At 56.3% G+C, this 24,880-nt stretch overlaps 1 protein-coding gene across 4 annotated transcripts; it reads left to right on the top strand.

Annotated features, from left to right (window-relative positions):
• The first annotated feature begins 339 nt into the window (after positions 1 to 339).
• On the top strand, positions 340 to 23,486 carry CLPTM1L (CLPTM1 like). 4 transcript variants are annotated; one of them, XM_050795196.1, is made up of 17 exons: positions 340 to 759; positions 1,002 to 1,102; positions 3,785 to 3,974; positions 5,737 to 5,882; positions 6,855 to 6,933; positions 9,949 to 10,066; positions 10,728 to 10,822; positions 12,728 to 12,812; positions 14,385 to 14,488; positions 15,926 to 15,991; positions 16,921 to 16,971; positions 17,876 to 17,958; positions 18,550 to 18,584; positions 19,534 to 19,589; positions 19,674 to 19,718; positions 20,580 to 20,695; positions 22,902 to 23,486. In XM_050795196.1, the coding sequence occupies exons 1-17, from the start codon at positions 598 to 600 to the stop codon at positions 22,984 to 22,986; spliced, it is 1,617 nt and encodes a 538-aa protein (XP_050651153.1). In that variant the 5' UTR covers positions 340 to 597; the 3' UTR covers positions 22,987 to 23,486. The 4 variants fall into 4 exon arrangements, with proteins under 4 accessions (XP_050651153.1, XP_050651151.1, XP_050651150.1 ...); XM_050795195.1 differs by having other exon boundaries at positions 547 to 759; positions 5,734 to 5,882; XM_050795194.1 differs by having other exon boundaries at positions 371 to 759; positions 19,534 to 19,718.
• Positions 23,487 to 24,880: the final 1,394 nt, after the last annotated feature.

Here is a 24,880-nt window from a genome sequence, read left to right on the forward strand (position 1 = left end):
TTCTTCCCTTTAGATTTTGACAGCCGTGGACTAAAACGGTTGCAGGCTCAGTGCCGGAATTCCCGTACCGCCTTCCACCAGGCTCCCCGACACGGCCCCCACTTGGTGGTCTGGCAGGCGTGGTCGGTTGGGGGCGGCGTCCCGGGAACCCCGAAGCCCTAGCCTTCCCCGGCGCCCCGCGAACACCCTCTGAGGCCCCAACAGCGGAGCTCCTGGGCCCCTGGTAGGCACGTCCGGAGGGTGGCGCGGGCTGGTGACGTCACACACGCGCCGCATCCCGGACGCGCGTGCGCGGCGGCGGCCGAGACTCCGCTTCCCAGGGAGCCGCGCGGCGTATCCACTTCCGGCAGGCGGCGGGGCCCGGAAGCGGCGCGCGGCGCCGGCGAATCCCGCGGCGCCAGGTCGGAGCGGGGCCGGAGTATGCGGGGCGGCTGGCGGTCTGCGGCGCGCGGCGCATTCGTTCCCCCGCGGCGGTGGCGGCGGCGCGCTGCGGCTCTCCAGTGAGCGGCGGAGGCCGGAGCGGCGGGCTGGGTGCCGGGCGGGCGGGGCCCGCGGCTGAGAGGCGGGCGGGCCGGGGGCGCCGGGCGCGGGGCAGCCATGTGGAGCGGCCGCAGCTCCTTCACCAGCCTGGTGGTGGGCGTGTTCGTGGTCTACGTGGTGCACACCTGCTGGGTCATGTACGGCATCGTCTACACCCGCCCGTGCTCCGGCGACGCCAACTGCATCCAGCCCTACCTGGCGCGGCGGCCCAAGCTGCAGGTGAGCGTCCGCGGGGTTGGGGATTGGGGGCCGGGGGCCGGGCGGGTTGGGGTGGGGGCCGCTCCTCCAGGCCCTAGACGCCGCCGTCGCGTCTTAATTCGGAGCTGTGGCCGCGCGAGTCGAGATGGAACCTTTCCTGGTTCCCCAGCGGCCAGGTCTTCCGCCCTCCGACTGGCCGTGGGATGCGTGTGCGCCCTGTCAGGGCCTGGCCGGGCTGACTCTCGGCGCCCCCTCCTTTCCAGCTGAGCGTATACACCACGACGAGGTCCCACCTGGGTACTGAGAACAACATCGACCTGGTCTTGAATGTGGAAGACTTTGATGTGGAGTCCAAATTTGAAAGGTATGGTTGTAGGACAAAATGCCAGTGAAAGGGAAAACATTACTTGTGTTCAGGTCGTTTGAAAGTTAGCTTTCTGTACCTAACGTGCTTACCTTAGAGAACTAGTCTTACCGAATGTCTCGAAGTAGTAGAATATCGTAAGTGGAGGCCTATGCGTGGCCTGTAAACATTCAACCTGGAAGGTGACAGATGATGAATGTCGTTTGGGAGGTAGCTCTCAGCAGAGTCTGATGGCAGTGGGATGTCCTGCAGCGGGGAGGCTCCGAAGGAGCAGGGGCCACGCTTGAACCAGTTGAGAGCGGACAGCTCTGTAGTTTCACTACCGGGGCCGACTTGTCTTTTCCTGGTGGAAGTAGTTCGCTTAAGTTACTTGTGAAGGAAAAGGGATGGGGATGGAGGAAGCAATTTTGTAGAAAATCATAATTAAGTGACATGTGACGTTAGAATAGATCAATGTCCAAATATGTAGAGTAACTTTAAAAATTACATCTAACATATGGCCTAATTTTTTTTAATTGAATAATTTTAACTGTGATTTGCTTCTCACAAGTCAACCATTTCCCTTCATTGCCTGGGAGGTATCTGAGGAGAGAATAATGAAAGCTTGAGACTCTAGCTGGACTCCACGCCCTCGAGGCGGCCAGTCCCTGTGGGTAGCTGGAGGCACTGGCAAGGCGGTTTCTGCCTGGCCTCTTTGGGCCTGTGATCTCAAGCCAGTTGCTGCCATTTCTCTGCCTCCATGAAATAGAGGCCAGAAGTGCTGGTTTGGTCACCAGTCGGTTGTAGCTGCCCACACCTTTCAAAAATGCTCAGGATTCATCTGCATTGGGTTTAATTTCCCAGACATGAATACTGCATCTTCCATGCTGGGCCCTGGACCAGTTATCAAGGACAGCTAGTGAGGTTTTCCATTTGACCTGGCACAGTGTCAGCCTGGAGGTAGCGGGGAGAATGAGCACTCTGACACAGCCCCACCTCAAGTGTCTCTGAGTGCACGTTCCATCAGAGATACACAGCCCTGCACCCCCGCCTAAAGAGAGACACTTAAGATGTCCTGGTGGAGATGTATTCTTTCTTGGGTAGTGAGGAGCCATAGATGCCTTTGTGTTTCTCATTAGAACTTTGGCCATAAGATTTTTTTTTTTTTTTTGAGATGGAGTCTCGCTCTGTTGCCAGGCTGGAGTGCAGTGGCGTGATCTCTGCTCACTGCAACCTCCGGCTCCTGGGTTCAAGTGATTCTCCTGCCTCAGCCTCCAAAGTAACTGAGACTACAGGTGCCCGCCACCACGCCTGGCTAATTTTTGTATTTTTAGTAGAGACGGGTTCACCATGTTGGCCAGGCTGGTCTCAAACTCCTGATCTCGTGATCCACCTGCCTCAGCCTCCCAAAGTGCTGGGATTACAGGCGTGAGCCGCCGCACCTGGCCAACCATAAGGTTTTTAAGGAGAGACCAGGCACAGTGACTCACGCCTATAATCCCAACAGTTTGGGAGGCCGAGGCGGGAGGATCACTTGAGCCCAACGGTTCGAGACCAGCCTAGGCAATGTGACAAAACCCCAGCTCTACAACAATTTTCAAAGTTAGCCGGGCGTGGTGGCACGCACACCTGTAGTCCCAGCTACTTGGGAGACTGAGGCGGGAGGTCCCTTGAGCTCAGGAGGTTGAGGATGCAGTGAGCTATGATTGCACCCCCTGCAGTTTCAGCCTGGTGACAGCGAGACCTTGTCTCAAAAAAAGACTTTTAGGCCGGGCGGGTGGATCACAAAGTCACAAGTTCAAGACCAGCCTGGCCAACATAGTGAAACCCCGTCTCTACTAAAAATACAAAAAATTAGCCTGGTGTAGTGGTGTGCGCCTTTAATCCCAGCTACTTGGGAGGCGGAGGCAGGAGAATCGCGTGAACCTGGGAGGCGGAGTTTGCAGTGAGCCGAGATTGCGCCATTGCTCTTCAGCCAGGGTGACAGTGCAAGACTGTCTCAAAAAAAAAAAAAAAGACTTTTTTATAAAGAGGAAGAAGAACTCATGTAACCATAAACAGGTGGCATGTGAGGTTTTCCACGGGGCTGTAGTGTGGACGTCGGACTCTAGCGTGCAGGTGAAGAGCCAAGCGCCTGGTCCGAGGCCTACAGTTGTAGCAGCTCACCGGGCCTTTCCTCAGCTCGCACTGGAGGCCACGCAGTCAGGGCAGACAGGCTTGAAAGTCAGTCCTTCGTGGCTGATCATCTTTTTATCTTCAAAAATGCAACACCCAAAAAAACTACCCACATTAAATTTCTGAGACTCCAGTAGCGGGCATACGGAGCCCCTGCGGCTGCTGCCCTTCGCTTCAGAGTTCTGGGATTCAGTGTGTGTGGTCAGCTGGTGTCCTGGCCAGGCCCAGAAGCTGCTTTCCAGCTGGCTGCTTCAGCCCTGTAGCCTCAGGCGGGTCATTGACCTCTCAGCCTCCTGAGATGGAGGCAGGAAGTGCGGGCCCTCTTGCTTTCAGCTGTAGGCGCCCACACCTGTGCCGAGTTCTCAGGACACACACACTCAGGACTCGTAAAGCCCCAGGCAGGTGGGTTTCATTTTTAGTACTTCTGAGCTGAAATTAGTTTATTGAAACAGCTTTATAAAGGTATTTGAATAGTTTCTAGAGACAGAATGTAATATGTATGTAGTGTAAATGGTTGTTCTGTTTCAGGACAGTTAATGTTTCTGTACCAAAGAAAACAAGAAACAATGGGACGCTGTATGCTTACATCTTCCTCCATCACGCTGGGGTCCTGCCGTGGCACGACGGGAAGCAGGTGCACCTGGTCAGTCCTCTGACCACCTACATGGTCCCCAAGCCGGAAGAAATCAACCTGCTCACTGGGGAGTCTGATGCACAGGTGAGGGTCTTTGTGGGTTACTGACAACAGGCTGTGCCGCCCCATCAGAACGGACGTGTCTGTTTCCACACAGGCAGGCAATGTCTAGGGCTCCAGTGACTTTGTTGGGAGTAAAGCCATTGGAATGTTACTGGCATGCATGTCTGACTTTCAGCTGAGTCATATCCATGAGTTTGCAGACAAGTTTTATCTAAAATTAGGGACAGTTGAAGTGGTCGCTGGCATTCTCTATGCAGAGTCCCTCAGGAGTGGGCCCTCTCAGCGTCTGGAGGCACCTGCTGCACCTGGTGGGATGGAGCGCTGGTCCTGCAGAGCTGGCCTGCGGCTTCTCACCAGGAGCTCTGGGGATGAGAGCTGGGCTCATTCTGCATTCTGTAGGACTGGACTATTCCTAGATGTTTATTCTAAGAACGTAACTGGAGATGCTGGAAAAGGTAGAGGTGCGAGTTGTAGTTTGTACACCTGTAGAAAGGTGTATGTGCAAATAAAAACTGGAAGTCACTTAAGTGATCATGAACACAGGCCAAGGATAAAGCAGGGGAATTCTGATACCCACCTTTGTGTTGAGTGGAAAGTGAGATAATTTATAAAACAAGGCTGGGTGCTGTGGCTCATGCCCATAATCCCAGCACTTTGGGAGGCTGAGGTGGGTGGATCTCCTGAAGTCAGAAGTTCAAGACTAGCCTAGCTAACATGGCGAACCCCGTCTCTACTAAAAATACAAAATTAGCTGGGCATGGTGGCGTGTACCTGTAACCCCAGCTACTCGGGAGGCTGAGGCGGGAGAATCGTTTGAACCCTTAAGGTGAGATGGCGCCACTGCATTCCAGCCTGGGCGATTGAGGGAGACTCTGCCTCAGAAAAAAAGTTTACAAAACAAGAAAGATGGCAGCTTTCCAGGAAGAGGCTGTGAAATTGTTCCAGACAGAGAGAGAGATGTGTCGGGGTTGATGTGGTTTTGAAAGCCCTGCCAACACCTGCTCCTGCCTCTCCCCAGTTTGCATGTGTGTCTCCTTAGGAACATCCCGCACCTGCGCCTCTCCGTGTCCCCCTCATCCGGGGCCCGCATCCCTCCTCACCAGTGTCCTGAAAAGTGGGTGGGGTGATGGGTACGTAGCATGTAGCGGAGCCTCCCTTCCAGGTAGCAAATGTGAGGAGGTGTGAAAAACCAGTTGTAATGTAAATTATTGCTAAACTGTATCTTTAGGTAGGAAATGGGTAAGATCATAGTGTTTCCTAGGATGTATCAGATCTGAAACGAGCTAAGATTTCCCTGTCAGTCAGCGTCCCTTTGAAGTTTAACTTCATTTAAGAGCCGTGCATAGTCCTCAGTGTGTCTCCTCCTCTAGGCAGCCCCACATGCTTGGTTTTAGAAGCCAACTCCCTCTCAGTCTCCTTACAGCCACCGGGCTGTGTGAGCTCTGGACTTGTACAGTCTTCTGCCAAGGTCAGGGGGCTCTCACCCTCTCAGCTTCTGAGAAGTGGGCCCACTTAGTTTGAGAACCCCAGAAAAGGAATTGGTGAGATCCGTGACCACATGTTGCAAAGCAGCACCCCCAGGCTTCCATGTTGATAAGGATTGGGGGTGTTTGGTGAGAGTCTGGGGGAATTGGCAGCTGTGGGGCCACTGTGTCCTCTCTGCTGGGCTCTCCCCCAGTTGTGCCCGTGCATGGCTGTCTGTTCACAGGTTAGGGTGCTGACCCTGCTGTCCCGGGCACGGTTTTCTGTCCTAGCATTGGCCTCTGTTTTCCTCACTTAGCAGCAGCTCGAGGCGGAGAAGAAGCCGACGAGCGCCCTGGATGAGCCAGTGTCCCACTGGAGACCGCGGCTGGCACTGAATGTGATGGCAGACAACTTTGTTTTCGACGGGTCTTCCCTGCCTGCCGATGTGCATCGGTACATGAAGATGTAAGTGGGGCCCCAGAGCTGGAGCGCCGGCGGGAGGGTGCTGGGACCCTGGCTGGCCAGAACCCGCCAGCGGGCCGCTCCTGCATCCTGGAGTCCGCTCTGTGCCGAGGCCTTCGCTGCCCGGGCCCAGCTCTTCCCCCTCTGTGCCAAGGCCCTCGCTGCCCGGGCCCAGCTCTTCCCCCTCTGTGCCGAGGCCCTCGCTGCCCGGGCCCCCAGCTCTTCCCCCTCTGTGCCGAGGCCCTCGCTGCCCGGGCCCCAGCCCTTCCCACTTCCTCCTTGAGGTTGTGCTGCTACCAGAGGGCTGGAAGGGAGAAGAAGGGAATTTAAGCCGGAGCATCCTGCCCTTTGCTCCTGGCTGGCGAAGGCTTCCATGGAGAGAAAATGGAAGGTGCTCACAGGAATGTGTTGCTTTGCTGCCCTTGTGATTTTTTAACTTGGCTCATTTAGATTTACCTAAAAGTTAACCTTTAGATTATTACTTTAGTGTAACTTGCCATCAATTAAATACAATTATTGGAATTTACGTGTTTGGCCACCTGAGCTCACCCCGTGTCTCCCATGTGTTGGGGATCCCCCCCAACTCCCACACCACAGCTCCGTCTCCTAGGTGGCTGCAGGTGACTCGCCCTTCCAAGTGTAGCGGCCACGTCCTGGGATTGCTCCATGTCAGTGCACAGAGGGCCCTGGGCTCTGCTGTACGGCCATGTCCCTGTAGTTCCCCCTAGTGGCCGTGGAGGCATTTTCCCACCTGTGGCCATCACTTCCTGGGGAGTGGGTCTCAGAAGCGTGCATATGTTGTCTGGCTCTCTGATTCTGTTTGGGGAGGCTGTGCCCTGGGGTCATTGTGACTGAGAAGCAGCTGAGGGTGGTGCTGGGGGGACTTCTCTGGGGTAAACCCAGTGCCTGGACGTATTGGTTCATTGAAAGGGAAAAACCTTGGACTGATTTTGGAAAGTTGTGCTTTAATCCCAGGATCCAGCTGGGGAAGACCGTGCATTACCTGCCCATCCTGTTCATCGACCAGCTCAGCAACCGTGTGAAGGACCTGATGGTGAGTGACGCCTCTGCCCACTGGTTGTGCAGCTGGCGAGACTGATCCCAAGACTGGCCCCGCAGCACCAGCACCCTAATGGACAGGGCCATTGCTGACATTTAGCACAGAGCTTTTACCTGTGCTGGGAAGCACTGCCTTCGGGCGTGCGAGGGCTGTGACGGGGGGCGGCCCTGGTGGTGCGCTGGGTTTGCTGTTGGCTGGACGTGGGGTCCTCCTGAGCCTCTGGATTGTCGCTGGTGAAAGGCCCCTGAAAGATTGTTTATGCAGCGCTTAGAGGGCAGGCGCCTGAGCGCTGTGTGAAACGGCGTCTGCGTGTGAGCTCCTGGTGTGCCATGTAGATTAATTCAGAGTGTCCTGAGCAAACTCCTGCTTTCCCCGCCAGGGCTAGTCCTGCACAGGCGGCCAGAGGAGCAGGTGACAGCCTTCCTCAGCTCTGGGGGTGACCCCTGGCAGGGCGGAAGGCCTGTGCAGGAGGGAAGTGGCTGCACTCTGGGCTCTGGCGCCATGTGGTTACGGGCAGTGATGGCCCTTGCTTTCCCAGGGTTGCTTTGAGGGGAGATGAAATGTGGCTACCCTTTGGCCAGTGTCAAGACTCACAGAAGCAGTTAATATTTAATGTCCCTTGCTGCACATGCGGCACTGTGCTAAGCACTCTGTGAACCTTTCTGTAATCGTGCTGGGAGCTGTGGCGTCGTTGCACGGATGAGGTTATTTGGGGTTCAGAGGTGAACGCTCAGCTGGGGCCCTGCAAGATCACTGCTCTGCCTTGCCTCCCTGCAAGCTGTCACTGTCACTCTAGACCACCCAGTAGGAGCCAGGCCGCTTCACTTACGGCTTTCGGCAGCTCTGAGGCGGGCCCTCTCCCCATTTTTGTTGATGAGGAAACAGTCCTGGGGAGAGCAGGGAGCTTGCTGGGGGTACAGCTAGGAAACGGGGGGCGGGCACCTGGAGAGCAGGGAGCTTGCTGGGGGTACAGCTGGGAAATGGGGGAGCGGGCACCTGGAGAGCAGGGAGCTTGTTGGGGGTACAGCTGGGAAACGGGAGCGGGCACCTGGAGAACAGGGAGCTTGCTCAGGGGGTAGGTACAGCTGGGAAATGGGGGAGTGGGCACCTGGAGAGCAGGGAGCTTGCTGGGGGTGCAGCTGGGAAACGGGGGAGTGGGCACCTGGAGAGCAGTGGGCTTGTTGGGGGTACAGCTGGGAAATTGGGGAGCGGGCACCTGGAGAGCATGGAGCTTGCTAGGGGGTACAGCTGGGAAATTGGGGAGTGGGCACCTGGAGAGCAGGGAGCTTGCTGGGGGGGTGGGTGCAGCTGGGAAATGGGGGCGCAGCCTCCTGACTGCTTTGATCTCTGCCCAGGCCCTGCTGCCTCCTGCTGACTATGGCTCTCAGAACCGTCGCTCTGTACAGCTGTTCCCTCAGACCCCTTGTGGTCCCTAACACTGCCTCCTTCACTTCTGGGGTCACTGATTGCTCCTATACAACCTGCAGACTGGGGGCCGGACAGGCAGTGACTGGCGAGCAGGTCTGGTGTTCCAGCCTCTCCCTGAACAGTTTCTCTGTCAGCCCTGCAATTCCAGTGCCTTTCTCTGTTGGCTGGAGTTTGCTGGTGTGCCGCTGACAAACCTCAGGACAGCAGCTTCTGCTAAAATGTCCCATACGGAGTTGTGTGAGCTGTGGCACCAGCCCGTGGTCCCCTCTTGTGAGGCCTCATGCTGCTGACTCCTTGCAGGCGTTCAGAAGACGGTGGAAGGGGCAGGCGGCTGCAGAAGGCTGCCCTGTGTGTGTGTCTGCAGATCTGTCTGTTAGAGGCCCGGGGCAGGCTTTGTGGCACAGCTGTGCCGGTGGTGGCCCGCGCTGCAGTAGTTATGGAGACACGTGCCGACGGCAGCTTCCCTGAATCCCGGTCTCTCATGTGCTGTGTCTCTGTTGCTGTGTCTCACTTGGGGCCAGATTTGAGAGGTGCTGTCTTAAGAGAGGAAGCAGGCAGCTGGGACACAGCAGGCGCAGGAAGTCGGCACCTTCTGTGGCTGGGCCCAGCACTGCCAGATGGAGCAGGCAGTGACACCCTTCAGACACGCTTGGCAGCTCGAGGGGTGCCTGGAGGCCACCGTCCACGTGCACTGATGCCACTTGGCTTCGTGGGGCGCCCTGACAGCTGCTCTCAGGACAACCTGGCACCTGCTGGTTGTGGCTCTGACTCCACCACACCCTTGACACCAGCAGTGCCCGCCATGGCGGCGTCAGGGCGTGAGGCAGGGCAGGTGGATTAGAGCACAGCTCTCGATGGACATTCCAGCATGTGAAGGGTGGCGCTCACCGGGTGTGGTCACTGTGCATGTGCTGTAGGGTGTGGGCTTGCCCCTGTGAACCCGTTCCTTACTCTCCTACCTCGGTGCCCTGGGACCTGGCCTGCAGCCTGTGTGCATGAGACCCCGGCGGGCCGCAGGACTAAGCTTATTATTCTGAGGCCCACACATCCATGCCACTGCCCCTGCTAGCTCTGCATTCCGGAAGCCTTCTGTTGTCCCCATGGCCACCGCCTGCTCCATGCTTTAGGCCCTGAGGGCACTTTGCCCATGTGCTGCAGGGCTGTGCGTGTCCCGTGGTCCCCAACTCTTAGGACAAGCCAGCGCTCTGCAGGCCAAGCTCAGCGCTGTATGCTGCGCCGTGGATTCCTAGCAGATGGGTGGCAAGCATCACCTCCAGGGAACCAGGACTTGTGCACTAGAAATTGAAGGGGCATGTGCAGCAGAACAGCCCAGGCAGTGCTAGCACTGCTGAGCTCACAGGGTCCTGGGGGTGGGAACCTCCCTGTGCTGGGTCACAGCACGCTGGGGCCTGGGTTCTGTGGTGACAGAAGGAGGGACCTCAGGACACCTGCTGGGTCCCGTCATGTCTGACATGGGGCCACACAAGGATGGGAAGGGGGATGGCAGGGTTGACGAGGGCTGCCAAGCAGCTGGGCGCAAGGGTGTGAGGGCAGGGCCTTCAGTGTGGCTGTCTTCATCAGGTCATAAACCGCTCCACCACCGAGCTGCCCCTCACCGTGTCCTACGACAAGGTGTCGCTGGGACGGCTGCGCTTCTGGATCCACATGCAGGACGCCGTGTACTCCCTGCAGCAGTTCGGTACGTGCCGCACACGGCCGGCGTCGGGATGAGGCTGCCCTGGAGCCCCTTGGGCGTCTAAGTGCGAATCCTGACACAGGCCGGGGCCTCCACGCCTCCTGCTGCAGATGCTCACACAGACGTTGAATCGGAGGCTCAGCAGCACCTGCCTCACTTCTCTCCTTGGAGATGACCTGGTTGATTGTCTGGAAATTGGCTTTATTAAGAACATAATATGTGAAATGCCATGATTTTGGTCAAATGAACCTTAACTGTTGACGAGATTTATTTTTATTTATTTATTTATTTTTGAGACAGAGTCTCACTCTGTTGCCCAGGCTGGAGTGCAGTGGCGCAATCTCTGCTTACTTCAGCCTCTGCCCCCCGGATTCAAGCGATTCGCATGCCGCAGTCCCTCCAGTAGCTAGGATTTACAGGCGTGTGCCACCATGCCCGGCTAATTTTTGTATCTTTAGTAGAGATGGAGTTTCACCGTGTTGGCCAGGCTGGTCTCAAACTCCTGACTTCAAGTGATCCACCCACCTGAGACTCCCAAAGTGCTGGGATTACAGGCATGAGCCACTGTGCCCGGCCTAAGTTTTTATATTGAAAACTGTATTTGTAATGTTAGGTAAGATTGATATTGCCTGTTTTATATTGTATGTTTTTTTTTCCTTGGCAGGGTTTTCAGAGAAAGATGCTGATGAGGTGAAAGGAATTTTTGTAGATACCAACTTATACTTCCTGGCGCTGACCTTCTTTGTCGCAGCGTTCCACGTGAGTCGTCCGCCAGGAGGGCTTGCCGCAGGCACTGGGGAGGCTCCCTGGGTCCCGGGCCTCCTGCAAGGGCCCTGGACCTGGGGTTTGTGGGCGCCGTCCAGCCCTGTGGCCCCAAGCATCTGCTCCCATTGCTCAGCAGCCAGCAATTCTGACACTTGGCGACCATTGCCCCAGTGGGCGAGTTCTCCCAGTTCTGTAAAGGGAGGAACCATAGAGCTCCGTCCACAGCCTTGGGGACTTGGGGACTTGGGCTGTGCTGTGCTGGCTTTGGGGGCGGTTTTGAAAAGGATCCAGAGTACTCTGAGCAGTGTCCACACCAGTGAAATGAACAGGTGCAGGCATCTCACCCTCCCCGTCCGGGCCCCGACCCCATGCATGCCCATGCAGAGGTGGGCAGCTTCTGGCAGAAAGTACTTGTACAAATTCTGACACGCTGATTTTTAAATGTAAAAAGTCCTGTGTGTATACAGTAGTCCTCCTTTTTCCTCATCCGGTGTGTATACAGTAGTTCCCCCCATCCTCATCCGGTGTGTATGCAGTAGTCCCCCCATCCTCATCCGGTGTGTATACAATAGTCTCTTATCCTCATCTGGTGTGTATACAGTAGTCCTCCCTTATCCTCATCTGGTGTGTATACAGTAGTACCTAATTCTCATCCATTGTGTATATAGCAGTCCCTTATCCTCATCTCGTGTGTATACAGTAGTTCCCCCTTATCCTCATCCAGTGTGTATACAGTAGTCCCCCCTTATCCTCATCCGGTGTGTATACAGTAGTACCTCATCCTCATCTGGTGTGTATACAGCAGTCTCTTATCCTCATCCGGTGTGTATACAGTAGTACCTCATCCTCATCCAGTGTGTATACAGTAGTCCTCCCTTATCCTCAGGAGATATGTTCAAAGACCCTCAGTGGATACCTGAAACCAAAACCTAGAAAGACTGATTTTTCTTATAAATATATATATTATATAATGCTTATGATAAAGTTCAGTTTATAAATTAAGCACGGTAAGAGATTACCAATAATAACTGGTAACAGAAACAGGACAGTACACTGTAATGAAGTTACATGGGAGTGGTCTCACTCTCAGAATAGCTCATCGCACTGCTCCGTGGGTAACAGCAAACCATGGGTAAAGCAAGGCTGTTGTGCTCTTATCTTCGCCCGTGGAGTTGAGCTGCTCGAGGAGAGCCATCCTGTGGCTGGTAGGCTGGCCTGTGGTTAGGCTGGAAGGGTGAGGAGGCGCCCAGGCGTGCGGCTGGCGCTGGTTCTGAGTGCCTGGGAGTTTGGCTGCCCATCAAGCTAAAACTTTCTAAAGCCACATTGGAGAGTTAAGTGATTTTTATTGAAAGGTCGATGTCTCTAAGGATGAGCTCATGCATGGTTAGGTTTTTTTAAGTTTTTTTTCTTTTGGAGACAGGTCTCACTATGTTGCCCAGGCTGGTCTCAAAACCCTGGGCTTAGGCAGTCCTCCGGCCTTGGCCTTGCAGTAGCCGGGACCACAGGCATGGGCCACCACGCCCAGCCCCTGCATTTCTAGCACAGTTGAGAGGTGAGGCTGCCCTGAGTAGCCACAACCCGAGAGCAGGGTCGGGACGCCCAGCCAGCCCCACAGTCCAGGGGAATCCAGAGCCTCCAATTGCCTGTGGGCCTTTCCAGCAATTCAAGTCATTATTTCAGAAGGGCCCCTGCAAAGCCTGCCTGGGCACTCTAGGTTCTGACAGGACATGGCAGGCCAGGTGCATGGAGGTGCGGGTCCCGAGTGTAGACATCTGTCCTGATGCGTCCTGAGGCTGAGCACACTGCAGCCTCACAGTCACACGTGAGGCCTCTATCTCTGTCTCACGGGAGATAGAAACAGCAGGAGATGTGAGTTGTTGTCGTGTGTGTTCTCTCTAGCTTCTCTTTGATTTCCTGGCCTTTAAAAATGACATCAGTTTCTGGAAGAAGAAGAAGAGCATGATCGGCATGTCCACCAAGGCAGGTAGGCGCCCCGAGCGTGGCCCTGCTCAGATCCTCTGCCCTGGGGATGCTCACTGGAGCCTGTGGTTGAGGGCTGCCTGCCTCACTGCTGGCTGCAGACACAGCGCCAGGTGTGTGCTTGGCTCCTGAGAAGCCTCTGAGACCAGGCACTGTAAAACCCAGAGAGCCTCTGCAGCAATTGCAGTGGGACTGTCGGGGGCTGCGCGGCTCAGGGCCTCCAGAGGCTGCGCAGCTCAGGGCCTGGCTGCAAACTGTGGCATGCGTGTGGTGTGACTGCCGGAGGCTGCATAGCTCAGGGCCTGGCTGTGGACTCTGGCGTGCATGGGGTTTGGACCTGGGCTGTGGGGAGTGAGAAGCATGGACCTCTCCAGCCTTCCCGGCTGCTCACGGGCGCTGAGCGGGGCTGGGGCCTCACATCCCCTGTCTTAGTTCCCTCGCCCCGTCTTCCCGCGGGTCTTCCTTCCCCGACCAGCGCAGGCCTGGGTGTGTGGGGCCTGCCAGGTGATGGCAGTTGATAGGCCCGTGGTGCTGTGCCCGGCAGTGACAGGGAGTGTGCAGCTGTTAGGTAGGGCGGTCAGGGACCCTTGAGGCCAGGCAGCCCGGGCAGGAGGCCTGCCAAGATCTGGGACCAACGTTCCTGGCCAAGGGTGCCTGCCGTGGTTAGGGGGCCCAAGTGAGTGAGGGTCCTCCTGACCTTGCAGGGGTGGAGGTTGTCACAGTGGGGTGGGGAGCGGCGGTCTGGACAGGGGCGAGGGGTTGGCGGTGTGAGGACGAGGAGTGGGTGAGTCTTGGTTAGGAGTGAGGAGTGTTCGGCTCCAGTGAGGGGTTGGCGGTGTGAGGACGAGGAGTGGGTGAGTCTTGGTTAGGAGTGAGGAGTGTTCGGCTCCAGTATCAGAGACCCAAACAAGTTGTTTTTCTCACGTGGAAAAGATGCCCAAGCAGGTGGCCCTGGCTGCCTTGGGGCCCTGCCGTGCTCTGTGGTGGAGTCTCCTAACCCTAATGCCTTTCCCGGCGTCCCGGGTTGGTGTGGCCAGCAGACAGCGCTGTGGCCATGAGCACTGTTTGTCGTGTGGCTCCATGGATCTGCTTCCCCTGCCTGCCCTGGGGGTTTGCGGGAGGAGGAAGACGTGTTGAATAAGCTGGAGTGGTTGTTAAGGTACAGGCTGGGGAGGAAACCAGTCCAGACTTGAAAAGCCACGCGCTTATCACAGAACCAGCATAAGACCTGCCTGGAATCTAAGCTGTGCTGGCCGTCATCCGACCTCTGCCCACACTCCGTGCTCGTTTGCAGGTGTGGCTCAGACACGTGCTTGTGGAGCTGGTGTGTGTGGCTCAGACACGTGCTTGTGGAGCTGGTGTGGGGCCAGCTGTTAGTTCAGCAGCCTTCAAGACACTTTCCTGGCTGCTGGATACTTCCCTGTTCTTTTTAAACAGGGGGACATGGACTGGGGAGTACCTGAAGCTTCTCGGGCATGGGGGTTGGGATGGGGGACTGAGGGTATGTGTGCGACTTGGGGGCACACAGGCGGGGTCTGCCCTGCACCCCCTCCCAGCCCGACCGTCCTGTCCCCAGTGCTCTGGCGCTGCTTCAGCACCGTGGTCATCTTCCTGTTCCTGCTGGACGAGCAGACGAGCCTGCTGGTGCTGGTCCCGGCGGGCGTTGGAGCCGCTATCGAGGTGAGTTCCGGGCAGTGACCTGAACTGTCTGAGGTCCATGGACCTCCGCGCGCTCGGGAAAGGCTTTCAGGCCCAGCGTGTGAGACCTTCCGTGGAAGCCTGTGTGCTTGTTCCCGACGGCCTCGGTGTTCTGGAAGCTGTGGAATGGCAGGTGCTGGCTATAAAGGCTTTGAACAAGTGGAGAGCAGGGAAATGGGTGTTCTGATGGCATCAGCTCCTGAGGCCTGTCCACCAAGCAGTGGTTTACGTGTTTGAGAAATCCCACCACGCGCAAAGCAGAGGCGTAAACCGTGGGGCCTTGAGAGGCTCGTGCTGTGGCTGCAGAGCTGAGCACGGCGGCCAGGTGGGCAGTGACGGAAATCACTCGGTGCCCTGTGGTCCAGCCCTGGTTGTTCGGAGCTCAGAAAAGCCAGCCAAAAGGGAGCCTCGTGGGGCAGGGCCAGCTTGGGAGCAAAACTTGAGGGGCCGATGGCCTTCGGGGTGAGAGGGCCCAGACACCCGCCTAGCTCCTCCCTGAGCTCTGCCACCCCAGCAGGAGCCAGAGTCTGAGGGCCCCGCAGTTGGTGGCCCGTTTGTGGGTGGGGGCCTGCACGGCCGTCATGCCTGTTGAGGAGGAGCTGGATTAGATGGTGTTGGAGCACCGCAGGCGGGGCCCTCCATAGGTACGAGTCACAGTGCCACGCCCGGCTCAGGCACCAGTCCTCTGTGAACGATGCCTTCCAAGGATGCAGCCAGGTGGTGGCAGCTCTCAGAGAGGTCCTGAAACAGGCTCCACAGCTGCCCAAGTGCCCGGCGAAGGAGGTGGGGGCTAATTTGGGTGCAGGCAGGGTGGTTTAGAGAACCGCACTTGCGGCCGGGCGCGGTGGCTCAAGCCTGTAATCCCAGCACTTTGGGAGGCCGAGACGGGCGGATCACGAGGTCAGGAGATCGAGACCATCCTGGCTAACACGGTGAAACCCCGTCTCTACTAAAAAATACAAAAAACTAGCGGGGCGAGGTGGCGGGCACCTGTAGTCCCAGCTACTCGGGAGGCTGAGGCAGGAGAATGGCGTAAACCTGGGAGGCGGAGCTTTCAGTGAGCCGAGATCCCGCCGCTGCACTCCAGCCTGGGTGACAGAGCGAGACTCCGTCTCAAAAAAAAAAAAAAAAAAAAAAAAAAAAAAAAAAAAAAAGAGAACCGCACTTGCATGCTGGTTTTGTCGTCTGCGGGTCGGTGGCTGTGCAGCCCACCTGACCAGGTATACCTGCCGGGTGTGGGTTAGAGGCCCAGGTCCGGCCCCCACCGTTCTGCCCTGAGCTGTGGGAGGGACAGGAAGAGGACAGTGGGCTGGGCGGGGCCGTGGGCGGCAGGTCCTATCCGTTACCATCTGGGTCATTCATTCGGGGTCTTGTGGCCTTGGAATATTAAAGGAACTATTTCCTGATTTCTCCCCTCAGCTGTGGAAAGTGAAGAAGGCGTTGAAGATGACTATTCTTTGGAGAGGCCTGATACCTGAATTTCAGGTAGGATTTAACTGTATGGCTGAACCCCATGCCCTCTCTGAAGAGTGTGGTTTTGCCCCCTGTGCACAGAGTAAAGTGGCCATCCACGGATGAGTCACTGTGGGCCTCTGTTGGGAGCCTCCGTGGTGGAGGCAGCACTGGTTTCCGATTGCAGCCACTCTCTTCGCCTGAGGACTCCCCAGTCATGTACCTAGTTCTGACCCTCTTCAATGCCGATGGCAGCGCTGCTGGGCCTGAGCCGGCCTCTGGGAGAAAGGACGCTGGCCGGCCAGCGGGGGTGCTTCGTTTTGGCACCTTGCCTAGAGCGCCCTCCCGAGGCTGGTGCTGACTGGGGTCAGTACAGTCCTGGCAATCCCCAAGTGAGCGAGCCCCTGCCTCTTGTGGCTGCCCCAGTGCCTGGGTGCTCATGAGGCCCCTAGGCAGATGAGGGCTGGGGCAGAGCTGGAGCTGAATCTGTGTCCACAGATGGACCTTGATTGAGGCGGGGCCCTCAGCAGTCACGGCTGAGATTTTCCATGCTGTGGGCAGAGGAAGGGCAGGAAGCAGATGCAGCGCAGCCTCTGTGTTCCAGCCTGGCCCCGTGACTTCTGGCCAGCTGGTTCAGAGCATTGTCGGCTGTGCCTGTGCCCTCTGCAGTGTTCTCACTGTGAAGCAGCGGCACTGAAAACCGAGCCACCCAACGAGGAACAGCAGTGAGGCCGCGCTGTCCCCGCTCAGGCCTGCGGGACCCAGGGCCAGGGTGAGGTGGGAAGGGTCCACGCAGATCCCTGTCCTCTGGGTCCTCTCCTCGGCCGGTAGGGACCTGAGCGCCCTCTGTAGCGAGGCCTGGGTCAGCTCTGCAGCCATGTGTGACGCCCCTTAGTCACAGCTCACCTGTGCTCAGATCTTCCCTGAGTCTGTTAACATCCTTGTGTTGAATTTCACAACAGTTTGGCACTTACAGCGAATCTGAGAGGAAAACCGAGGAGTACGATACTCAGGTAAGTCACAAGTGATTCAGGGCACGTGCATGCCAGGCAAATCCCACATCCTCGAAGACGGGGCTCTTGCTGTCACTGCTCAGTGCGGGAGTCTCCTTGGAGTACGGGTCAGCCCGCCTTGAGCAGGAATCCCAAGAGTGAACACATAAAACCCAGATTTCTTACTGGGAAGGGCGGGGGCTCGCAGAGATGCTCATTCTCCAGTCTTTACAGGCACAGCCTGCCTGTGTCACCGTATAGTAGGGCTATTTTCATCTTCTGTAAGTCACATTTGCCAGGCGGCTGACGCAGGCCTTGGTGTCTGCTGTGGTTGCTGGGAACGCACTTGCTGTCACCAAGGCCGTAACGGCCTCGGCAGCTCAGTGGCCTGGAGGATCGGCCCTCGGCCCCAGAAGCACAGAGCATCGCCTTCCCCAGTGCTGCTGGGGGAGCTGGAAGTCTCAGTTCAAGTTAAAGGAACATTTCTGCACAGGAGTGATTTTGGTTTGGTTTAACGTTCACCAGCTTCTATCTAACTTTCATGGAGTTGTAAAGCTGAAATCAATAGATACAGCTGGCGATGTAACTACATTACTTAGCAGACAGTTTTTTCAGGTGTCTTTCCATTATGTTTGTTGATTTGTTGTGGATTGGTTGGTTTTGACCAGCCCAAATTGATCTATTATTGTTAACTAGCGCCTGTAGTTACACCCGGGCTGTGGCGCATGCGGTGCCTCCTGGGCTGTGGCGAGTGCATGAAGCCCTACGTACGCCCCTCACACCGCCTGCCCCCTTCAGAGCAGCCCTGCCGCCCCGAGTGCTGTAGCTCGTTCTGTCTGTCCCTGTCATAGTGAGCTCCATGCAGTGCGTTTACACAGGCCTGGCGTTTGGGCCTCTGACTGGAAGCTCCCTTTGTTCCCCGCAGGCCATGAAGTACTTGTCATACCTGCTGTACCCTCTCTGTGTCGGGGGTGCTGTCTATTCCCTCCTGAATATCAAGTATAAGAGGTAGGAGGCCGCATACGCTTCACCTGCGCCGTCTTTCCCCTGAGAAAGCCATTTGGATGACTGAGCCAGAGTGGAGTGTGGCTGGAGGGCAAGCTAGGGGCCGGGGCACTTGGGCGAGTGCCTGGGAGGGATCCCGACCCTGCAGCTGCGCACGGTGGGCTCTGGGCCTCAGTGTCCCCCCACCGGTAAGGTGTAGCTGAGAGGACTGACTCTGGCCACCAGGCTTCATGGGAAGCTTGGCCCTGAGCTGAGAGGGGTCCTGGAGCCCCTGGCCTCCGCTGCCTGGGTGGGATGCTGGCCTTGAGCCGAGAGGCGACGGAGCCCCTGGCCTCTGCTGCCCGAGCAGGGTGCTGGCCCTGAGCCAAGAGGGGTCCCAGAGCCCCTGGCCTCTGCTGCCTGGGCGGGGGTGCTCAGCGCTGTCTCCAGCTTGAGAACCAGGCTCAGCACTGCTGCTCTTGGCTGCCTAGCTGCAGTGAGAACACCTGGGGTTTTTTTTAGAGAATTTTTAATGAAAGAATTATTTTTCGTCAATTTAATACAGATGCTAAGCTATGCAAGAAATGGGACTTCTCCTTTTTTTTTCCATTTCAGCTGGTACTCCTGGTTAATCAACAGCTTTGTCAATGGTGAGTCCTTGTGCTTCCCTACTTCAGTAATAGTATTTACAGCAGGCACCAATTTAATTGTTCTCACATTGTAACCCAGTGTGGCAGGTGCCTCTGTGGTGTGCAGGGCTCCCCCCAGGCTGTGAGCAGATAAAGCCCTGCGTAGCTTCGCAACAGTGACTGGTTCTGAGAAACAGGTCCTTGTACAAGCGACAGGGAGTGCTTATACCAGATGCGGCAGCCACTCCACACCAGGCTGTGTGGTGCAGCCGCCTGGTATCCGTGTGCGTCGCTGATCACAACAGTGTTGTGTGGTACGGGACTGTTGTCTATTTTCTTCATGAAAACAAGTAAGCATTAAAACAACACCATCCACGTCTGGTTCCTTAGAGCAAATGGAAGCACCAGGCTCTCCTGCCGATGCACTGTGGGGACCCTGCAGGGCCCTGTGCTCGGGGCCACATGTCCTGGGAGGCCCGCCCGCCCCCACCTGCCCCAGGTGGCACCTTCAGCTGCATGGGCTGCTGTGTCCATTCCCCCGCCCCACCAGACCAGCCCCGATCGCAGCTTTGTGGTCTCTTTGGGAAGTGGTCCCGTGAGCATTAAGGGCGAGGGCCTGTCTGGTGCAGAGCAGGTGGGTCCCGCACTGCCGTCCTCCCTGGTTGGAGCCCCACATTTGACCCCTGGGGCAGGACCTTGTGGGTCAGGAGGCCGTGTCCTCAGCCCCAGGGTGCTCCAGCGCCCTCACTCACTTGACCCCATGGGCAGCAGTTACACTGATGAATAAATAGAAGAGCTTTGCTCTCCAAAGTTGCCGTAGACTCTTGATAAACTTACCAGCCAGAAAGTCGCTTCACACAATGGCAGACTCTGAAGTTGTCTGGATGGCAGACCTTGTTTTCTGCCCGCCGTGCACAGGCGTGGCAGCCCGGCCCTCCGCGCCTGGTGAGTGCTGTCTGTCTCTCTGCAGGGGTCTATGCCTTTGGCTTCCTCTTCATGCTGCCCCAGCTCTTTGTGAACTACAAGGTAAGGTGGTGTGTGCTGCCTGCGGCCCGGCCCCCGTCTCCTGTGCTGCCTGCAGCTGACCTGTGCCTGTCTCTCCTGTTTCAGTTGAAGTCAGTGGCACATCTGCCCTGGAAGGCCTTCACCTACAAGGTGAGTGTGACAGTTGGCGAGGAGTCCCTTCTCACTGAGCAGAGCACGAGTGAGGGCGTCTTCCAGCCCCAGCATTACCGGGGCAGTCTCTGCCCAGAGTGCATCTGCAGCCGTCCCTTTCACTGAAAAATAGTAAGGAGCCTCCTTTAAAAAAAAGCGAAGAGCTGTAGAAAACTTCAGACCCTGAAAGACTGGGGTTCTCTCACTTGTCACAGATTTGGTTTTGGTTTGTTTTTTTTTAGTTTTTATGTTTCTTCTTAGCATGTGTGTCAAGACACAGACCCCTGTGGCCCAGTAACCGGTGCCTGGGGACGGTGGATTCAGGCCTCCCAGGCAGGAATGGAATCCCCAGTGGGCCGTGGCCATTCCCCGCGGGTGGAGCTGTGGAGGCCCCCTTGGCTCCGTGTGGGATTAGAAGTGCCTCAGCATTGCAGGCGGAGCTGAGTTAATGGGACGTGATTTGCACTTTTCTGAAGTCAAGTACAAGCTCCCAGAGGAAAGGGCAATGCTCGGGCGGCTCTCCCCTTGGCTCTCCCCTTGGCTCTGTCTCGGGCGGCTCTGCCCTTGGCTCTCCCCTTGGCTCTGGTTTCAGGCCGTTCTCTTTGGGTTCCCCGATGTGGGTGGGAGCCTGGGCGAGACCTGCACTGTGTCAGGTGCCAGCGGCTGTGGGGAGCCCCTGAGGGAACAGAGCGTTGTGTCTCCACTTGCCGGCTTTCTGCTCTTTTCATTGTTGCTGTGAAGAGTTCCAGTTAGTTAGTTCCAAGTGTCTGCCAAAAGCCATTTGCTTGGTTAGGTTACCAGAAACAATAGGATTCCAGTCCCAGCAACTGGGGTTCACTTTCCTCCCATCTGGCCCTGTAGGCTTTCAACACCTTCATTGATGACGTCTTTGCCTTCATCATCACCATGCCCACGTCTCACCGGCTGGCCTGCTTCCGGGACGACGTGGTGTTCCTGGTCTACCTGTACCAGCGGTGGTGAGTGCGGCTGTGCACGCTCAGCTCTTGGTCCGTCTCAGCGGCGTGGCGCTGCTGCTGAACAGAATGACGGCTTTCACGGCACCCTGCGCCTGTGTGTCCATTTGAGGGCAGAGATAATTTGCGGGTGGTGGTTTTTCCTGTCTTGCCTAAACTTGGGTTCCAGTTGCCCATGATACAACCTGGCAAGAAACTGTTGCAGCTTTGTCTCCTCATTGTGCTTTAGAAATGCTTGTTTCTATGTGAATTATTGATTAGCCACTGAAAGCAAATTTCTCTCCTTAAGCTATTTACTTATTCACAGTCATTGCTATTGAGCAGAACAGAGATTGTAGCACGACTAATCCATACTTGGCACTAGCCTTGAGGTGTCCAGCTGGCAGTCCTGGCGTCCAGGTCTCCAACGTCGGGAACAGGCTCTGGGCCACTCTTGGGCTGTGTGTCCCTGCAGGGCAGAATGTCACTGGAGACCGCGCTCACCTCAGCATTGGCCACACCCCTTAAACCAGCCACCTGGGCCTCTGAAGACGACATTGTGTTGACCTCTCGGCTTGGCCTTCAGGTCGAAGGCTGAGGGCTAAGGAAAAGGCTTTGTGGAATTTTCTAAACGCAGAGGCTCAGATCCCGCCCCGGGCCTCGGAATTTTCTAAACGCAGAGGCTCAGGTCCCGCCCCGGGCCTCCTGCTTCCCTCCAGGGCTGACATCTGCCCTCTCAGTCAGCAAGAGCTCCCTCAGCTCTGCTGTGCCAGGGTAGGAGCCAGGGATCTGGGGCTCCCCTCAGGAGGGTTGTATCCGGACCACTGCAAGCACTGCCCTCACCTCCAGTCCCGGCCCCAGGCCTTGTGCAGGGGTGGAAGGAGTGTGTGTCACCCCCAAGGCCTGTTGCCAAGTGTCTCAGAGCCTCCTGGCTGTGTCCTTTCTCTGACCCTCGAGATCCCTCTTCCCATCTCCCCCCGCCCAGACCAGGAAGCCACCACTCATACACCATGGCTGTGACACTTCCCTGCGCCCTTCCCAGGCCATGGCCCCCCTCAAGGCCTGGGCATCCTCCTAGTGCTGGAGAGAGAGCCTTTTCCCCCAGGTCGTCCTGGGGGGTCCTGCCTCGGTCTGGGCTGCCGGCCCTTGGGGAGCGCAGTGCTCCCATCCCCGCCTGTCTCCACACACAGCTTCGCCGGGTGTTTCGGAGCCTCTGTCCCGGCCAGCGTGAGGCTGGCATTGTTCGGTCTGTTTTAACTCTGTTCAGGTGCAGTTGGCACATCCACACAGTGGCGCATGGCCGCCCTTGCCTAGCTCTCCAGGCCTGGCCGCCGGCTGCCCACCCATCCCCTTGCTGTCTCGTGCAGCCCCTGCACTGGAGCTCCAGCTTGGGTCTCAGCAGGAAGGGCTGTTTCCCCGTAAGCAACACTCACGCTCACATGGGGCTTGGTTCCCGTCCCCCATTCACCATTCTCAGATCCCCCAGTTGGCCTCCTGCCCCCTGCAGAGCTTGAGGTTGTCCAAGCCATGGAGCCCCGGAAGCTGCTGCGCCTGGCGTGGTTGTCACTCTTCAGGGTCCCATCAACCGTGAGCCCTTCAGGTGGCTCCCAAGTCCTCGCAGGTGGCCCAGGGCGTGCCTGAAACTGTACACTCAGGCTCTGTGTGTTTCTGGTTCCAGACCTGCAAACGGTGTTTGGCCAGGACCACAGGGCCCTTGGTGGGCAGCAGGTCCGTTTTTAAGCTGAAACCCTGTACGTCTACTGTTCGTGGCTGTGTGGAGCTGCCCCTCACGCCACAGCTTCCTCATCCATACGTAGGGGTGATGTTGGCAAAGCCTCGGTGGCTCAGGATCAAAGGTGGCGGCAGTGTCCTGCCAAGTGTTCACAGCTGAGGAGATGTGCTCCCTGAACATGGCAGTTCCTGTTCTGATCGCGCGGGTCTCCGTGATTCCGCAGTTCCCAGAAGGCAGCCAGTGCAGCCTCCGGGTCCTCCGTTTGGCCAAGCTTCCCTTTCCTAGAGAGCAGTGCATTGGCCTGGCCATGCAGAACAAAACACAACTCAGAAATCCCTCCTCAGCCCTCGGCAGTAAAACTTCTGAGGATTCGACTTTTTAGTTAATTTGCTCACTGTGGCTGCTCACTGGAAAATAAATCAAGGATGCCAAGTCCTCCTCTTAGGAAAATAGGCCCTGCAGTGGGGTTTGCTGATGTGCTCATTTGTGTCGTTGTAGGCTTTATCCTGTGGATAAACGCAGAGTGAACGAGTTCGGGGAGTCCTACGAGGAGAAGGCCACGCGGGCGCCCCACACAGACTGAAGGCCGCCCGGGCTGCCGCTGGCCACGTGCGACTTGAATTGTCCATGAGTATTTTTGGAAGCATTTGGTGGAATTCCCAGACATTGCATTTTCTGTGTTGCCAAAATCGCTTTGGACATTTCTCAGACATCTCCCACGTCCCTCACATCAGATTTGGAGCTGGTGGCGCTCACGGTGCCCCCACGTGTGAACGTCTGTCTTGGTCACAGAGCTGGGCGCTGCCAGTCACCTTGAGCTGTGGTGGCTCCCGGCGCGCGAGTGTCCGGGGGTCGGCCATGTCCTCACACTGGCAGGTGCGGGAGCCCTCACAGGCAAGGGGGCTGTGGGAGTTCCATTTCAGGTGGTTTTCTAAGTGCTCCTTATGTGAATTTCAAACACATACGGAATTCATTCCGCGTGGACTCTGGGATCAAAGGCTCTTTCCTCTTTTGTTTGAGAGTTGGTTGTTTTAAAACTTAATGTATGTTTCTATTTTAAAATAAATTTTTCTGGCTGTGGCATTTTTCTTGACCTGGTATAATGAAAGTATTTCAGATGTTTGAGTTTAACCCTTTTCCAGAAAGTAATACATAATATGGATTTATTTATGCATTAAAAGAGCAAATTTAAAGAGCCCTTCCCAAGCCTTTGAGTCATGAGTGTTCTTACATACTTAGCATCTCAGTTATTTAAGACTAAATTATTGTACAGAGCCATGACCCGTCGGGTCAAGCCTATCTTGCCCTAGGTTGAGGCAGAGAGGGAGAAATGGAATAGAAAGATGGATAGAGAACTGCTGGACTCAGTGTATAGTAAAGTTTCATGTTTGCTGAAGTTAGTTCTTGTGGGGTTTGTTGTTCTCAGCCCACAGCAGCCTCCACCTCCCATGTTCACGTGATTGATTCTCCTGCCTCAGCCTCATGAGTAGCTGGGACTACAGGTGTGCGCCACCACATCCAGCTTTTTTGTATTAATATTTTTAGTAGAGATGTGGTTTTGCCATGTTGGCCAGGCTGGTCTCAAACTCCTGAACTCAAGTGATCACTCGCTTTAGCCTTTTGAAGTGCTGGGAGTACAGTTATGAGCCTCCCCACCTGGCCTCTAAATACGTAATCTTTTTTTTATTCCTGGGCATTTCCTTGCTCTAAGTCTCCTTTGCCAATAACAGCTTACATCCTCGTGTGTTTCTGGAATAGGCGCCCCTCTCGTGGGCCTGGCTTCCTCCCGGCTGAGGGGCTTCAGGAGCCCTGCTCAGAGCCCCAAGCCTGTTCCATGTGTCTCCACGTCAATGGACGAGACATGCCATTCCAGGATGCTCCTTCAGGCTGAGAACCAAATCCAGATGCTCTCAGGCCATCCGCAGTTGGCGGTGAAGTTTCTGTGCACTCTGCTTTCTTGCAGATCAGATAAGTCTTTTATAATTAAGGTGTTGTAAACGTCACTCAATTTGAGAGGAATGCACTGGGCTTTCAGGTTGTCGTCTTTTAGTTTTATCCATTAAAATATGAAGATACCAGATGAGTTGGCACAGGAAAACAAATATGAATACACAGCCTATACTGCGTTACTTAGTCGTGTGTCGTAAGTGGGGTCTGGAAGGGTGGCTGGGAGAGCGGGTGAACTGCCGGGGTTTATTAGATGTGCAGGTCCCATGGAAGGCACAGCACCTCAAGGGGCCTGGGGGGGCATACGGGAGGCAGCTCCACAGGCAGGGCAGATAGTCGGGACCCTTGGGCAAGTCAGCGGTGGGGGAAAGAGAAGGAGACGTGAGGGGCTGCATTGGTGTGTGAGGGTCACGAGGTCACGGCCCTGCCCATCACAGGTGTGTCGGTCTGTGGGGAAGTTGAGGCATCAGGGAACAGGAAGTTGTAAACGTCGACAATGGACCTTACCCACACAGGCCGTGCCTTTGCCT

The sequence above is a fragment of the Macaca thibetana genome, chromosome 6 (genome assembly GCF_024542745.1).
Source record: "Macaca thibetana thibetana isolate TM-01 chromosome 6, ASM2454274v1, whole genome shotgun sequence".
Lineage (NCBI taxonomy): Eukaryota > Metazoa > Chordata > Mammalia > Primates > Cercopithecidae > Macaca > Macaca thibetana.

Coding starts and splice junctions, on each gene's coding strand:
- CLPTM1L (XM_050795193.1), top strand. CDS start 598: ATGTGGAGCGGCCGCAGCTCCTTCACCAGCCTGGTGGTGGGCGTGTTC. Junction 760..1,001: donor CGCGGCGGCCCAAGCTGCAG/GTGAGCGTCCGC, acceptor CCTCCTTTCCAG/CTGAGCGTATACACCACGAC. Junction 14,489..15,925: donor GCGTTGGAGCCGCTATCGAG/GTGAGTTCCGGG, acceptor TTCTCCCCTCAG/CTGTGGAAAGTGAAGAAGGC.